This window comes from Abrus precatorius, unplaced genomic scaffold, assembly GCF_003935025.1.
Source record: "Abrus precatorius isolate BTA unplaced genomic scaffold, Abrus_2018 Scaffold9, whole genome shotgun sequence".
NCBI lineage: Eukaryota > Viridiplantae > Streptophyta > Magnoliopsida > Fabales > Fabaceae > Abrus > Abrus precatorius.
In genome coordinates this window covers 32,599,094-32,616,059 of record NW_020874439.1, presented here as the reverse complement: position 1 = coordinate 32,616,059, position 16,966 = coordinate 32,599,094, and the positions used below count along the sequence as shown (strand labels likewise).

General features: G+C 29.9%; 2 protein-coding genes and 2 non-coding genes across 4 annotated transcripts; 1 reads left to right on the top strand and 3 right to left on the bottom strand.

Annotated features, from left to right (window-relative positions):
* Positions 1-887: 887 nt before the first annotated feature.
* Positions 888-982, bottom strand: LOC113851727. The gene has a single exon (XR_003502294.1). It is a non-coding gene; the product is annotated as a small nucleolar RNA Z103 (small nucleolar RNA).
* A 158-nt stretch (positions 983-1,140) lies between these two features.
* Positions 1,141-1,254, bottom strand: LOC113851728. The gene has a single exon (XR_003502295.1). It is a non-coding gene; the product is annotated as a small nucleolar RNA Z103 (small nucleolar RNA).
* Positions 1,255-4,571: 3,317 nt separating this feature from the next.
* LOC113849368 (sucrose synthase 5-like) lies at positions 4,572-8,734 on the top strand. Its single transcript, XM_027479236.1, has 15 exons — positions 4,572-4,805; positions 4,905-5,059; positions 5,317-5,509; positions 5,625-5,743; positions 5,824-6,040; positions 6,114-6,209; positions 6,300-6,473; positions 6,568-6,684; positions 6,788-6,954; positions 7,083-7,307; positions 7,408-7,974; positions 8,115-8,253; positions 8,348-8,427; positions 8,538-8,564; positions 8,652-8,734. The coding sequence occupies exons 1-15, from the start codon at positions 4,572-4,574 to the stop codon at positions 8,665-8,667; spliced, it is 2,526 nt and encodes an 841-aa protein (XP_027335037.1). The 3' UTR covers positions 8,668-8,734.
* Positions 8,735-9,462: 728 nt separating this feature from the next.
* On the bottom strand, positions 9,463-15,192 carry LOC113851412. Its single transcript, XM_027481876.1, has 11 exons — positions 14,934-15,192; positions 14,094-14,196; positions 13,776-13,789; positions 13,419-13,637; positions 12,937-13,008; positions 11,844-11,930; positions 11,663-11,701; positions 10,994-11,098; positions 10,322-10,487; positions 9,662-9,771; positions 9,463-9,572 (listed from the first exon to the last, which is right to left on the bottom strand). The coding sequence occupies exons 1-11, from the start codon at positions 15,147-15,149 to the stop codon at positions 9,486-9,488; spliced, it is 1,218 nt and encodes a 405-aa protein (XP_027337677.1). The 5' UTR covers positions 15,150-15,192; the 3' UTR covers positions 9,463-9,485.
* Between the last annotated feature and the right edge of the window lie 1,774 nt (positions 15,193-16,966).

Sequence of the window (16,966 nt, the reverse complement as noted above, 5' to 3'; positions counted from 1 at the left end):
CTTTTGTTAATTTGGATCTAAACACAATTATTTAAGCAACTTCGTTTTTAAGTTTACACATTTTAAACTTCAATATTTAGAACGCATGGGTGCGCCTCTTTTTTATTTGTGTTTCTTCTTTTTAAATTACAGAAATATAAATTTTTGAAAATTTTACAAAAATATGAAATATTTTAGTAACGACTTTGGATACTTTTTAAGTATTTTATTTATATTTTAAAAAATATTTTTTTAATTTTTTAACTTTCAATATATTTTTTTAAAAAATCATCAATTGACTTCTTTTTAATACTTTGTCCCTCTTTTGTTCATTTATTTCTATATCTACACCAAAAATTCCGGAAAGACAATTTTTAAAAATATTTTCATAACTTTTTAAAAATACCATATATGAGTATAAATAATATATATATCACATATAATAATTTAAAACAACAACAGTTAGAATTTATTATTGTCTAAATAAGAATTTGAAAAATATTGATTTGATGAGATGACCAAACGAAACATGTAACAGAAGAGCCAAACTTGCAATCCACACGTGAAGAAGCACAAGCATTAAACTTCTGTTGTAGTTTTTTATTTGGAGAATTATAGACAGACCGGAATATCCAAATACGTTATCCCAAAATTGGGAAATTTTAGAGTCTCAGATACCCTTTGCTCATTTCTCCAATTTTCCGCATTCCTTTGTAGTCTCCAACTTTCACCGTTACTCTATAGGCTGCTTCAAAATTTCCAATGACACTTAAATGACTTTGGCAAGCATACTCTCTAATATCTTTGTATACTCTATTCACTATCATTGCACTAAAACTCCACGATACTTCAAAACTTATGCTAAACAATAGGCCATTAAATAGAGGTACAAATGTCATAATGCAAAGATGGATCAGATTTATTTGGCTTGGTTTCTCTAAGGAGAACAAATCGCACAGTATGTTCAGCTTCGATCATCTGGGGAAATAATCATCATGTCCATCTTGCATTGCAACACATTACTAGACACTAATAACAAAACATACACAAAATTACGAACAACAATCATCAAATCAAAATTTATATGTAAAAGTAACACATGTTCGTTCATGTTAGTGCAACTAATAATTAAAACTATTACCCATTAAATTGAGTTGGTATAGGGATCAGAGTTCTGGCTTGGAAATTCAATCCCCTAAAAAAGAAGACTGAACTATGTGAATAGCAAAGTTAGAATCAACTTCGATCATATGGGGAAAGACTCATCACATCTTTTCCAACTCTACATCTAAATACAAACATGCAAACATGCCCACACAACATACATCATAAAATAAAAAGAAAACGACAAAATAAATAAAATTGAAGACTTTTTGAAACAAGCAGAGAATTTTCCAACTCTGCAATGGTAACTGAATGGATGAGAAACAGTACAAAGGGATTGCAGGAAGGAATTGATGTGGCGTCAGCTCATACACAGTACCCACAAGAGCAAGAGCACCGGTAATCAGTAATTGACGCGTGATTTAAAACAACTAAGGGAAACCCAGAACCAAGAAACGAACCCTAAATCGAAAACAGTTTGAAAGATTGGAACTTCGTGAGAGAAGGGTGGTGAATGAAAGGTGAATTGGTGAGGGTGTTTATAAAGGGATGAAAGAAGAGTGCGCCGACGAAACCCTAATTTGATGTAGTTTGTGGGTAACAAACCCTAAACCCTTGATTTTCGAAGAGATTTTCGGGGGTGATCCAGTGGGCCGTTGTTGCAGTCCATTACTGGATCTGCCCAAAATATCAAACCCAACCTGCATATAGATTCAAATTTTAAAAAAATAAGTAAAAAAAACAAATCCTTTTCATACAAATTTTTCTATTAACAAAATTTCAAAAACATATAATATTTAAATATTTAAAGAAAAAAATATTTAATGTCTATAGACTTCACAAAGTTCTTATATAATTAGAAATTAAATCTTAATTGTTGTACTCAATTATATATTATATAAAATTTTATGGATTAAATATATTTTAATTACCTTTAAATAGGACTTATTTTAAATTATTACTTATTTAAAAAATTATTTTAATACTCAACTAATTTTTTTTTAATTTTGTACTTGACTGAGAGTGATATGACTCACAGTTTATTATGTCATTCTAATCTCTTTTATTCACTTTACTTTTAAATTTTCACGTTACGATTTTATATTAGTATTTTATTTAAAAAAATAAAAAAGATTAAAATTCAAGCATATAGTGTTTCAAAATGAGAGTTTCTTGAGCTTGAATCTTAATTTTTTTGCTTTTTCAATATTTAAAAAAAATAAAATACTGATATGAAACTGTGACATGAAAATTTAAGGATAAAATGAAAAAGAGAGATTGAAAGTAACGTGATAAACTATGAATCATGTTATCATTTAACTGACGAAAATTAACGTTAAATATAAAATTAAAATAATTAATTAATTATTAAAATAAAAAAATTGATAAATAATTACTTAAAATAAACTCTATTTAAAGGTAATTAAAACATATTTAAGCTAAATTTTATTAGTATATAGTCAATTTCTTACTAATATTTAATATATTTTACTTAAAAAAAAAAGTAAATAATATTTTTTAAAGGAACCAAATTTGTAGTGGTGATAGGTTTGCTGTGTTGGAGCCACAACTACATGTTGTTTCTAAATGTTCTATGGGTCACTGTTTTGTTTAATATTTTACACAATAATTTAGTAATATTATCTAAGGTTATTATTGTTAGATATATTGGTGTATTCATTTTATCATCTACCACTCATTTATTATTAGTTGAATTTTTTTAAAATATCTTATTAAAGGATATAATATATATATTCTCTCCAATTATAATAGGAATTAGCCGTTTAATTTTATTTTTATTTAAATAAAAATAAAAAAATAATAATTTTTTTTACATAAAAAAAAATTACTTAAATAAATTTTAGAGTCATTTAAGTAAAAATAAAACTAAACACCTAATCCTTGCTATAAAGAAAGATGATCCAAATCTTTTGTTAACATATCAAATAGTATATTAATTATTCTTAAAATATTTTAGAATATCTTAAATTATTTTTATAAACATTTTTTTAATATCTTAGTTTCCTTTTATATATATATATATATATATATATATATATATATATATATATATATAAAAGAATAATCAATATACTATTTCATATAACTTCGTAAATATATATCATATAAATTGAAGATCAACCAATAATAATATATATTATTTTTCAATCTTTGATCTTATCGTTGTTTCTTCTTAATTCCAACGTATCCAATAAATTTTTTAAATGAGAGTATATGCATTATTAACATTAAAGGATTTCTAAAATGTTTATAATGTACAGTTATGCTCAACATTACAACTTTTGTTGCGTTGAATTTACTATAAAAATCTTTTAATTAGTAATATATATCATTTTAAATTATATTTATCCAATAATACTAACATTATTCTTTTAACCAGAAGATTAAACCATATCAGAAAAATAAATATTTCATATAAAAATTTTCAAATACTGACTTTCACCCAAGCAAAAAATTATAATTATGATTAATTTGAGCATAATTATAATTTTTTTTTGAGATAATATATAAAATCTTCAACTTCTCAAGTTTCATAAAAGAATTATATACGTGTTTATTCTATTGTGATTTTGGGGACACTCATACGCAAATAATTCAATTAGTATGCATTATTAATACAAAATAATTTTTATTAATATTTGAACATATTATTATTTATTTTAATAAATAAAAGTAGTATGATAACAAATAATAATTGTAAAACTTTATTAGTCCTTCCCAGGATCCTCGAGTAGAATATAACGACCTAATATAAGTAAATTTCTAAAAACAATTATAGAATAAAATTAATATAAAAATAAATAATTTTTTTCATAAATTAAAAATATATTTTTTTCAATTTTAAAGAAATTAAATAAAAAATTATTTAAAAGTAAAGAAACATAAATTATTTTAATTTATGAGAAAAATTTTGTTTTTCTATATTAATTTTTTTTCACTCACAAGGACTTTTCTATAAATTTACCCAAATATAACAACATAAGTATGAAGTTATAACTTTTCTAGTTATCCACATTTGTCATTTATAAAATATGATATATTGACTCTTATACCGTGATGAATCTTAGAAGAAACTCAACTAAAACTACAAGGTATGACAAATAAAGGAAGTTCCTTGTAGATGGCAGCTTTTACATATTCTTTTTTAGGATCATGTCACACACAAACACATAGCAGCACAACGAGATATAAAGAAAAGAATGATACCAATTATTCCTTGTTAGAAATTCTATTGGCCTTTGCAAATGTTCTTTCTCCAACTCTTGCACCTATGCATACCTCCACCAGTGGGGCCAATTTCGCCCCAAAAAATGTAATCTCATGAATCATAATAATGTACACGTACATAGCTATGCATATAAATTGAGAATGGGACACATTTCCTTAGAACAACAACCATATACCATATTCAAGGAATTTCGTAACCTTAGTTTACCATTTTTTTTTTTCATTATCTCTTTCTTGAAATGGCTTCTTCACCACCTTTGAACCACATAGAATCGGTAACTGATAACATGCCTGATTCATTGAGGCCAAGTAGGTACCATTTGAAGAGGTGCTTTACCAAGTACCTTGAAAAAGGAAGAAGGATTATAAAACTACATGATTTGATGGAAGAAATGGAGCATGTTATACATGACAAGAGTGACAGGAATCAAGTTTTGGAGGGTAATCTTGGCTTCTTATTGAGTTGCACACAGGTTTTTTTCTCTTTGCTTTGTGTTGGTCTTGTGTATGTTAAATTTTAAATCATTAATCTTTGTTGTTTTTTTTTAATGTTGTGCACCTGAAACTTGCAGGAAGCTGTTGTTGATCCACCTTATGTTGCCTTTGCAGTAAGGCAAAATCCTGGAGTTTGGGAATTTGTAAGAGTGAATTCTGAGGACCTTTCAGTTGAACCTATCACCTCCACAGATTATCTCAAATTCAAAGAAAGAGTATATGATGAAAATTGGTATGCCATTTCTCTTCATTTAGTAAACATAATTTAGAATAAGTAAGGCAAGTAAGGCAAGCAATAAAATGAGTGTTATTATCAAATTAGAAACCTCCAACCTTTAATGTGTAAAATTAGAGAAGCACTAGTTTGTTAATAAAGCATATATCTAAAAAACAAAGTTCAATATTTGTATTCTACCACATAAAAATCACCGTTACCAATAAGACACATTTCAGCAACTTTGTTTTGATTACCTTATGTCTTTGTTGCAGGGCAAACAATGAAAACGCATTTGAAGCAGATTTTGGAGCATTTGATTTCCCTATTCCAAACTTAAGCCTGCCTTCTTCAATAGGAAATGGACTCCATTTCATTTCCAAGTTCTTAACTTCGAGGTTTAGTGGGAAACTGACCAAAACACAGCCTATAGTGGACTACTTATTATCACTAAACCATCAAGGAGAAGTAAGTGGAATAACACAAGATTAAAGTTCATAAAACATTGCCAATTTTTTTTTTCTTTTTTCCATTAACATATTTTAAAGCGCTCATTTTCCTTTTTTGACATTTTTAATGGTAGAACTTGATGATAAATCACACCCTCAACTCTTCTACAAAGCTTCAACAGGCACTTCTAGTGGCCGATAGATACCTCTCAGCAATTTCAATGGATACTCCCTATCAGGATTTTGAGCCAAAGTAAGCCACTTTATAGTTCTTAAAGTGGATAGTGTATTTTCAATTCACTAATTCAACAATCAATATCATCTTATTCTCAGGCTTAGGGAATGTGGCTTTGAGAGAGGTTGGGGAGATACTGCAGGAAGAGTGAAGGATACAATGGGAATTTTGTCTGAAATACTCCAAGCTCCAGACCCAGTGAACTTTGAGAAGTTTTTCAGTAGAGTTCCTACAATTTTCAATGTTGTGATATTCTCTATTCATGGTTATTTTGGACAAGCAGATGTTCTTGGCTTGCCAGACACTGGTGGACAGGTAACATTTGAACTTAAGTCATTAAGTGAAAATCTTGGAAATGTTTACTTTAACATTGTGCAATTTGGAACAGGTTGTTTATATATTGGATCAAGTTAGAGCTCTTGAAGCAGAGTTGCTGCTCAGAATTAAGCAGCAAGGCCTAAATGTAAAGCCTCAAATTCTTGTGGTAAGTTATCATGCAAAAGAAAGCAAAGATCACTTTGTTATACAACTTAATTTATAATAGAATTATGCTAATATGTTATGGCCATGACAGGTCACAAGGCTCATACCTGATGCTCAAGGAACCAATTGCAATCAAGAGTTGGAACCAATCATTGATACCAAGCACAGCAATATTCTTCGCGTGCCTTTTTGGACAGATAAAGACATCTTGCGTCAATGGGTTTCTCGCTTTGACATTTATCCTTATCTTGAGAGGTTTACTCAGGCATGTTGTGCATATGTTATAAGAAACTTCCTACGTGGTAGCTTTTATTTGTAATGAATATTTCATCTGATCAAGTTTTGGTTCATACTAATAGGATGCCACCGCCAAGATTCTCAACCTCATGGAAGGAAAACCAGATCTTATTATTGGAAATTACACAGATGGGAATTTGGTAGCATCTCTTATGGCGAGCAAACTTAGAATAACTCAGGTTTCTACCCCTTTATTGAAATTTTCCTGTTCAACAATTTTTGTGACTCTAAGGGTAGTCCTTTTTGCGCATGAACTAATTCCTCAAGTTGTTTGGAAACCAGGGAACTATAGCACATGCTTTAGAGAAGACTAAGTATGAGGATTCAGATGTCAACTGGAAAGAAATAGACCCCAAATATCACTTCTCATGCCAGTTCATGGCTGATACAATTGCAATGAATGCCGCAGATTTCATCATAACTAGCACATATCAGGAAATTGCTGGAAGGTTAGATGTGACGTTAAAAGAAAACAATTATTTTTTACAACCATTTTGTATAACTTGAAATCAATAAGTAAATATAAAACAATAGATGCTTGCAACATACTAAGTTCTGAAAGTTCTTGTTTTTGCAGCAAAGATAGACCAGGACAATACGAAAGTCATGCTGCATTTACACTCCCAGGGTTGTGTAGGGTTATTTCAGGGATAAATGTATTTGATCCCAAGTTCAACATAGCTGCACCTGGAGCTGACCAGTCTGTCTACTTCCCTTTCACAGAAAAAGACAAAAGACTCACTCAATTTCATCCTGCCATTGAAGACTTATTGTACAGTAAAGTGGATAACAATGAACATATGTAAGTGACTTCGTAGCTTATCTTCTATGGTTAATGTTCAAATAAAAATTACTATATGTTTCCAATGATTAAATTTCTCTACAAATTGGTGTTAAAACAGTGGATATCTAGAAAATAGAAGAAAACCGATCATCTTTTCAATGGCAAGGCTTGATGTTGTGAAGAACTTAACCGGGTTAGTTGAGTGGTATGGGAAGAACCAAAGATTGAGAGGCCTAGTGAACCTTGTCATAGTTGGAGGCTTCTTTGACCCTTTGAAATCCAAAGATAGGGAAGAAATGGGAGAGATAAGAAAGATGCATGATTTGATAGAAAAGTACCAACTCAAGGGTCAATTCAAATGGATTGCTGCACAAACTGATAGACACCGAAATGGAGAGCTCTATCGCTTCATTGCTGACACAAAGGGAGCTTTTGTGCAACCTGCTTTGTATGAAGCATTTGGATTAACTGTCATTGAAGCAATGAACTGTGGTTTGCCTACTTTTGCTACGAACCAAGGAGGTCCAGCAGAAATTATTGTTGATGGGATTTCTGGATTCCATATTGATCCACATAATGAAGAAGAATCAAGCAATAAAATTGCTGATTTCTTTGAAAAATGCTTAGAAGATTCAACATATTGGAATGAGATTTCAGCAGCTGGATTGTGGCGCATAAATGAATGGTAAATATGAAACATCAATTTCAATGCTCAAGATTAGAACAGTTATTGTTTAGCATTTATGTTACTATTGTACTTTTAACCTATAATGCATGGCTAGCAGCATTCAATCATGATTCTCTTTTCATGGCTTTGTTTTGAAGCTATACATGGAAGATTTATGCGAACAAGTTGTTGAATATGGGGAGCATTTATACGTTTTGGAGGCGGATGAATAATGATCAAAAGGAGGGAAAACAAAGATACATTAAGATGTTCTACAATCTTATGTACAAAAACCTTGTAAGTCAACCTATTGGGTTATTAGAAACATATGCAGAATAGTTACTATCATATATTAAGAATGGGTACCACTTTTGCTATGTCAATGTCACAGGTGAAGACTATTCCTATTCCAAGTCAGGAACCACAACAACCAGTATCCAAGAAACCGAGTATCAAAAAAATAGACACAAGGTATGCCACACATTCAATAAACAAATTTTTATTAAAAAATTGAAGTTACTGAAATGTTGATTTTCCTTTTAACATTTTTTTCTCCTTTTCCCTTTATTTTCTTGCTGCAGCAAACGTTCACAGTCCATATTGCGAAGGTAAGATTTAACTAAATATAGTCTTGGATTAGCTCATAATTTTCAGCCATGCATAAACTCACTTAAGAAACTCTTGCTTCCTTTCAGCATATTTGGAGCTTAATTGTCATAACTACAAAGCAAAAAGCAAATCATTTGCTAAGAACATCTTGTCACACTGCTTGACAGTGGTCTCTCTCTCTCTCATATATATATATATATATAAGTTTAAAAAATATGTTCTGTATTGTTGCAAAATGGCAACTATTCCCATGTGATCAATAAAATGATTTGTGACAAAATCTATATTTAAGATAAAGAGTTATCATCTTAACCTCTTCGGACTCTTCTTCAGTTTACCTTTCCAACTTTGGTTTTAACACCAAACAATAGCATGCTTATAGAGAATAAGAAAATAAAAAAATTACATATATTTTTATTATCAAATAAAAAATCCTACTTATAGCATCGAAAGTATAAATAAAATAACAGTTTAGGGGGAAATCAGAGCGGTGACTACTTGCAGAACTTCATAAATAATGGAGTGGTTCAAGGAGGTGAAATGTTTGTTCAAACAAGAGAGAAACTTAAACATAGATAAATTGCCACCAGAAAGAGGTTGTTCTGTTGAATTCTATTTATCAAACTATAGCTACTCGTTGCTGACTTCAAATAATAATAATAAACTAAAATACAGGTATAGATCCTATCTTATGAAAAAGAGAATTTCAAAAAGAATAGTTTTCACTTTTGAATGTTGACAACAGTATACCTTTTGAAAAATACTAACATTTTTTTAATATATTTTTTAACATACTCTTTGTGATTGCTTTTTTTTATAAATTAATTTAATCTTTTAAAAATATATCAATCACAAGAAATATATTATAAAATATATTAAAAGAATATGTTGCTAGCATTTCTATATCTATTTTTGAATAATCATCCACATGCTACTATTGTTGGCTCCAATGCTGTGGAGGTGTCCCTGTCACACATTTCAGGACTAATATTTATGGGCAATTCTCCCTGCAAGACGAATTGACATGAATAATTTGTGATGTTGAAAATACCAAAAAGCTTAGCAATTTCTTGAAATTTCATCTGTTAGAACATACCTTTGCAAGGTTCCTAAAAAATGTCATCGTGTAATTTCCAGTGGGAAATAGAACTTCAATAAGATCTGCTAGTGCCAATTGGGGTTGGGAGATTGCTCCATTATACCAGTCTTCACGCACATGCACACAAACAATTACATGTATTGGAAATTAAGTTATCAAGTTGCCCAAGCTTCAATCAATAATAGAAATAAATTCAATAATCAATAAATTCAATTTTTCTTGGCCGTTAAAGTAATTGGAATAAATATAAAAGAAAATATATTTCAAAATTCCTACCTTGTTTTAGTTAAATGCTAAATAGTGTTCTAAAATATTATAAAAATTTAAAAGTTTTTATAAAAAATATTGTAAACTTCACCTTTCTCTATAAGTCTAATGTAGTCTAAGTATGATTTTCAATATTACTCTTTTTGTTAATATTTGATTCCTTAACCAATGTCCTTCCTCAGGACTCAGCAAAATTCATAATTTTATATGATAGAAAAGCTAGTAATTTTGTCATCACTCATAAAACTAGATTTAGAGTGTGCTTGAATTTACATTAAAATAATTATGATTCTATGTTTATTAACACTATTAGTTGTAATTTCTACCTTCTAAAGTATTTGTAAACATGCACTTAAAGAGACACATGCATATTTCTACGTAAGTACTTACCAAGAGCTATAGAATTTTGAACTCTTCTGTCGTATCTCCACAGACTTGTGTTTGTAATAAAGGAAAAACAAGAACGATCTTCAACATTTAAATTTTGGATGAATGTTGACAACGTGTAGTTGAATGGATCAGAAGTTAGTGTTTCGTCAATAACTACTTCCACGGTCTACATGAGAAATAATATTTACTCAATAAAAACTAAAAAAAAGAAAAGGAAATTTAAGACGGGGAAAAAAAAAGTTCTTTTTGGTGGGGGTATATATTCTTTCTAGTAAAAAATAACTGCACAAAATAAATTAATATTATTTATTAAGAAATTAGTAACCTTTTTATTTATTTTTAAAAGATATTATTAGTAAGTAAAAACATGGGAGCCTAAAGGGATGCTTCACTTGTTTCAGAATTGGGCCAGTCCGAATCAATAGTAGGATTACATAATTCTTTTTACCATAGTCAGATTATACTTTTATTTTTATTACATAAAGTTATAATAATTTTAATGATGTTGCCTTGAAAGCTTTCGATTTCCATGAATATTCACGAAGTTCTACTCAGTACTTCTTTATATAGCCAATAATAATGAAGAGTGTATTAGAGAGTGTTATTAACATTTCTCTTTATGATAATATCTACATTTAATTTTATCATTTGAAGTAATATAATTGAACTTACACATAGGATGGCATGCAATTCCTCCAAGTCATCAGGATCAGAGACATTGTAAGTGTTCTTGTTTATAGAGGCATCCAAAATTTCTCCACCTGCATCTTCCACGTACTGTTTGCAATTTTTTTGTAACAAAAATTTAGAAAGTGATAGACCAGAAAAACAAAGTTATGAGCGCCAGATTAACTAAAATACAATAAGAAAGAGATAAAAGTTTAGAGCTCTGATATATCCTAATAATCTTCCAAATACTTTATGAAATAAGTATTAAATGAAAATGTTCATTTATTATATTATATTGAAAACATAAAACATATTGAATACTTTCTTCATTTAGTAATTCAGAGGAGGAATTGTAGGAATAAAGGGCACGAGGATTTAGAATTATTCAAAAGTTTAATAAGGATCAGGTTGTTAATAATGTTCAATTAATTAGTTTTTAATTGAACTTCGAAAACATAACTTATGTTTAAGTCTCTAACTGCTATCGTTTTTGAATTTGGGCTTGGGCTTAACTAATTCTAAAAGTTATCTAGAAAATCGAAGGTTCAATTTTATTTTATTTTTAACAGTTAAGTACTCAATCCCAAAAGTTAGCTTATTTATGCTTTAACCTTTATAAATTCTACTTTGGCCATATGTATAATTGATATGGGATCTCTAGAGTTTCTTTACCTTCAACTGATACTTATCCTTTGTAAAAGACCAAACACCCTGCAAAGATGACATTTCATTGTAAGTTACATAAATATTAACTCATTTTTATTGATAAGCAAAGGGCCAAAAGCCATGTTTGATCAGAAGTTGGAAAGAATTAAGTAATGGATGTGTGCTTTTGGGATATACATGAACATACATTTTGATACATCATCCAAGCTACTGTTGGCTTGAAGGTTGTCCTATTTGTTGCAATTTTAGTTAAGCACAGATAGTTATCCTTAACCTACAAAATAGTAAATCATTTTGTCAGTGTAACGTGTCACGAAATCTAAATCATTATGAAACGATGGTAAAGTAATCTCCAAATGCAACTTTTAGTTCATGCACACAGAAACTTACGAACTCTGAAGTAATTTAGAAATACTTATGTTCCAATTTATCAGGCGAGGCAAGAATGAGGAAGAAATTTAAGCATCACATTATATCAATTTGGTAAAGTAGAGACATGCTGCCACACAAACTTATGAATAGCTGTTAAAATAGCTGTTGGTCATTGAACATTGCTCTATTGCCATTTATTGATGCATTCCACATTTTCAAGTTCAGAATTCAATGGTGTGATGTTCAAACTTTGAAAGCAGTTGGGAATTAAGTAAATGTTTGATACACAGGTAAACCTTTTTAGTACATAAGTATCTATAAATATAATGACCAAAAATGTGGAATAAGCAATTAGAGCCTACCAAATTAAAATTCAATTTTTAATGTGGGTAAATTCAATTAAAATATTACATATGTGGCCTTTTTCAACTATATGATTCGGAATGCAATTCTCAGTGTCTGTCCACTCAAGTCTCAATAAATGCACCTTTTGTGCTTCATATGGATTTATTTAAATTGGTGGTGATATAGGCTACTAGCATATAAGCAGTATCTTAACAAATAGTCAAATACAAGAAAATCAGTAGTTTCACCCTAGATCACTATTGGCACAGTAATACAGACTGAAATGATAAGGGACTAGAGAGAAAACTCAGTTTAATCCTAAATGTTATTTGACTTCTGATAATCAATTCATAGTATCAAATTTCAACAGCTTAGGCTTAGCAAGAGTGAAAGACCCTAAGTGGAAATTCCTGAAAAAATGTTGCAGTCTAGGCCCTGGACTAGTAGACTAAAAGAAGTAACAAGGTACAGAATAATGATGATGGTAGAAGTTGCAGAAAGAAAATATTCATCACATAGTAATATAGTCATTACTTATTCCTTGTACTGAGTGGTGTGCTTACTGCAGCATAGACTTGATTGGCTCTAGCTTCAACATTTGCAAAAGCTCCCATGAACTTGATCCATTCTGCTCTCTATCATAGTAAATGCAGTAAATCATTAAGCATTCCAAGCACAAAAACGTTAAGTATCATGCTTTTCCATAGATAAATCAACATGCATCTTAAATATTTCATGAATATTCCAAGTTGGTTCTTAATCAGTAAAAAAAAAAAATTGCACTTTTCCTCTATTTTATGGAGAATGATTTTTCTAATAAATGCCAAGGAAATAAGAGTTAAGACTAAATTTTGTGAAACTGTGATATTGCTCAATCAAAGTTTGAATGGGAAAGGTTTATTGATTCTTGGAGTGACAACACCATCAACATCTGAAGCATAATCAGATATTGGTTTCAGGAACATCCAGGAAGCCTATGCTCAATCAAATTTCTTAATCTTTTGGCTTTTGAAAATTTTCATTGAAGTAATTTTAAGCTGCTTACCTGCAAAGGGGTATCCTCCATAAAGGGATCAAAAGTTGCAAAATTGCAACCTGGCTGCTGATCAGTGTCACTAAGGAAGTATGAAGAAAATTGTGCAAGGTTTTGGTAATCACTTTTGTTGAAGATCTCTATCTGTCCTCCTCCACACAATTTCAACACACATGGAGAAGCCACAGAGTCTGAGGTTATGCCTTTCAAGCTCTCCAGTAAGCCTAAAAGCTGATCGAAACAAGAATATGAAGAAATAAGAAGGCATAACGGAAATGAAAAACCTTCTATGTTGATCATGGCATCACAATTCCAAATCCATACCAAAACCTTTTAATATGTAAACTTGCTGTAGTAAGAGATTCTCACCTCTAAGAAGGAAACTTGAGTTCCAATCCGCAAAGAAAAGAAAAAAGTTAGTTACAACAAAGGTGAAACAATAATTTATGTACAAATTTGTTGGTCAAGAATAGGACCTTTCTATGTTTTATACAAAAAGAATGACTAATTGAATTGCCAAATCATTTGTTATAGCATTGGCTCATTGAAGTGGTTGCTGAATTTATTTGCTGGTAAATCAAATGATTTATTTTATGGTGTTATATGCTATAGTATCTTGGTTCTTAAGAAAATCAGAATCAATGAGTGATACTGAGTAGGGATGTACTAGGAATATGCATGGCATACCAGGAATATAATCCGTATCAACCGAATAGTTTGACAATGGTATGACAAATGATTTGATTCTTGACGTGCAATATTTTGTCCTTGACGCCATTCTTGAATTATTCTGCCAATGAGAGGAAATGACAAAAGAAAAATAAGTTGGCTAGAAACAAAGCTTAGCAGGAAAAATTCGGTAAACATGTAAATAACTAGAAAAATAGTAATTTCTATGTTTAATTCCTTTAAGCATACATTCCCAACAGAAGAAACATCATAGTCCATTTAAGTAAATAGAACGTTGGGTCTTCCTTCATAGGTTGTTATTATTATTATTATCTAATCTGTTATACTAATATTTGATCTATTTTAAAATTCTTATATCTTTGATTAGAAATGACTTTGGCACTTTGCCAATAAAAGTAGCTACTGTCCCTAATCAATTTTTTTAAAAAAATACAAATTGGTCAGCTAGATAGGTTGATGATACAAATGTGTTAATAAACCCTTTGATGTAGCTTCCAGGGGTCAATTTGTTGTCTTCGCAGAAGATATCATCTTCTCTTTCTTTTATAGGAGAAAGTTCTAAAGATAGTCATTTTATTTTGATACCGGACAACAGATTTAAAGCCTAAGCTCATGAATAATAGTTTATAAAATTTCACTGAAACAACGTACAAAAATTGATGGTACACATCCTCAATTTTTTCATCCACACTTGTTTAGACTAAAATAAAAATACAAATCCCTATCATTTATCTATTTCATTATTTGCTTATATAAACCAAAATCTAAAAATCTTGCCTTACATAAAAATTAATATGTTTCTATTGATTTCTTAAGATATCTACATAGAGAAAGTACCTGGAGAAGAAGGTAGCTCTGGCCATCAGCTGCATCCTTAATGACTTTGAAAGTCTGGCCATAGTAAATATGAAAGTTCACAGCATCTTCCACTTTTGAAAAGTTTCCCACTTTCACTGCAGGGGTGGATCCATGAACACATCCACAGTTAAAGAACCACACTAATGCTAAGAAGAAGAAGGCATGCAGCCAAGAACAGGAAGGAGCTGAATCCATGAGCTAAATGAAGTTACCTCTTACAATATAAAAGTAATGTGATCATTGGAGCTAATTATATATACTATATTTGCTCTTTCATCACTATTTTAAGCCACTTTTAGAAAAGAAAAAGCTATTTAACTTTTTGGACAATTATCTGCAGCTAAACTGCACCAATTTTTTTTTTGTATGGAGGAAAGATTGGTGCATTGTGCAGCTTTTTCAAGATAATTGGATTGGAATGGAGTTAAAATTTTAGTTTGAATGTGTGAACGAATTGCTGGCATGTAGCTAGTGGGGTGTGCACTTTATTATATTTAACAAGAAGATGAAACAGTGAGAGACCCGTGAACCCATCTTTGGGTTATTTTTGTCATCTTCTTTTTCATCAGACTTTGTTGTTGGTTCCTAACTAGTTACATCTTTTTCTTTTGTCACTTTCTTTGATACCCTGATGAATGTGTGAGTGATACAATGGTAATCAATCATCCATGTGCTGTGCACTCACCTTTGTTCAACCACTACCCATCTCCTCTTCACATTCAAAACCATTCATTCCTAGCTTGCACCTTAGACAGTAACAATTTTTTCACACCATTTATTGATCAGTTTTCTATTTTAATTTTCTCAACCAATGACTCATATTTAGTGTACTCTTTTATGTTTTTTATTAAAAAAAAAAGTTGGGCTTGTAAAAAAGTTGTCATATGTCATGTTCAGAAGAAAATGTTAAAAAAATCGTTACCTTGTTGCATCTTAACATGCATTAATAAAATATAATTTTAGAAGGGCTGTAAAATAATTTTTTTAAACGAGGGGTTCTAAGCCCAGAGAACAAAATTTCTCTTTTATCATAAAGATTTTAAAATTGATAGGGGCATACTAAGAAGGGATTCAAACAAATATTAAAAAATTGTATTTTTAATATCTGGTCATTGTGATGATTTATGATTAATCAATTATCATGTTTATAAGCTTTCATCTAAACTGTTATTTCTAAGCCTTCATGAAATGGAACTTTTTTACATATAAATAATCTTGTAATTGTTTTATCAAAATATATATCTCTAAATTAACTTTTCTTTTTCGTGTATATATTAACTGAGTAAACAAATGATACTTTGTAAGTGTATATAAAAGGTTAAATGATGGCATTGAACAAATGGAGATGATGAATGGTCTGTGAGAGCTAGCTTCACGGATCGTGTGGAAATTGACTACTTCGTGTTGGGTGACAAAATCCAACAGAAAAAGATATATAGATACGCATTGGCTGTTGATTCTAATATCATATCATTCAATGAAAGCAGAATTAATTAAACTAAAAATGAACTTTTTTTTTATACATTGTCTACTCCCAAAGTGAATTAAATCAGTAATTGTCAACACTTTATTAATTTATATAAACTAAACTGTATATTTTCCAATGTTTTATTGATTAATTACTTATCAGTGCTAATAAGTTTAGTTTGATATACTCAAATTAGGTAAAATAATTTTTCAAAAATATAACAGACAGAATCTCTTGATAGAAGAGCCTGCGTATCAGCGACATATGCGGACATTTGAATAAGTTTGATCAATTGATAATAGAAGGCAGATACTCAAGCAATATCAATAATAATAACTATCTAAAGATTATTAGTATTATTATTATCCCACTGAATCCTCTACGCATTTGTTAAGATCACGCGAGGTTCTACGTGATATTCTTTTTCTGTGTAAAATTCTACACTTCTAAAATAAATTTTTTAAGTTTATGTTTTTATATTTTAAAAAATTTTGGAATTATTAATGAGTTTAAATTAATTTTTAAAATTATTGAATATTTTCAT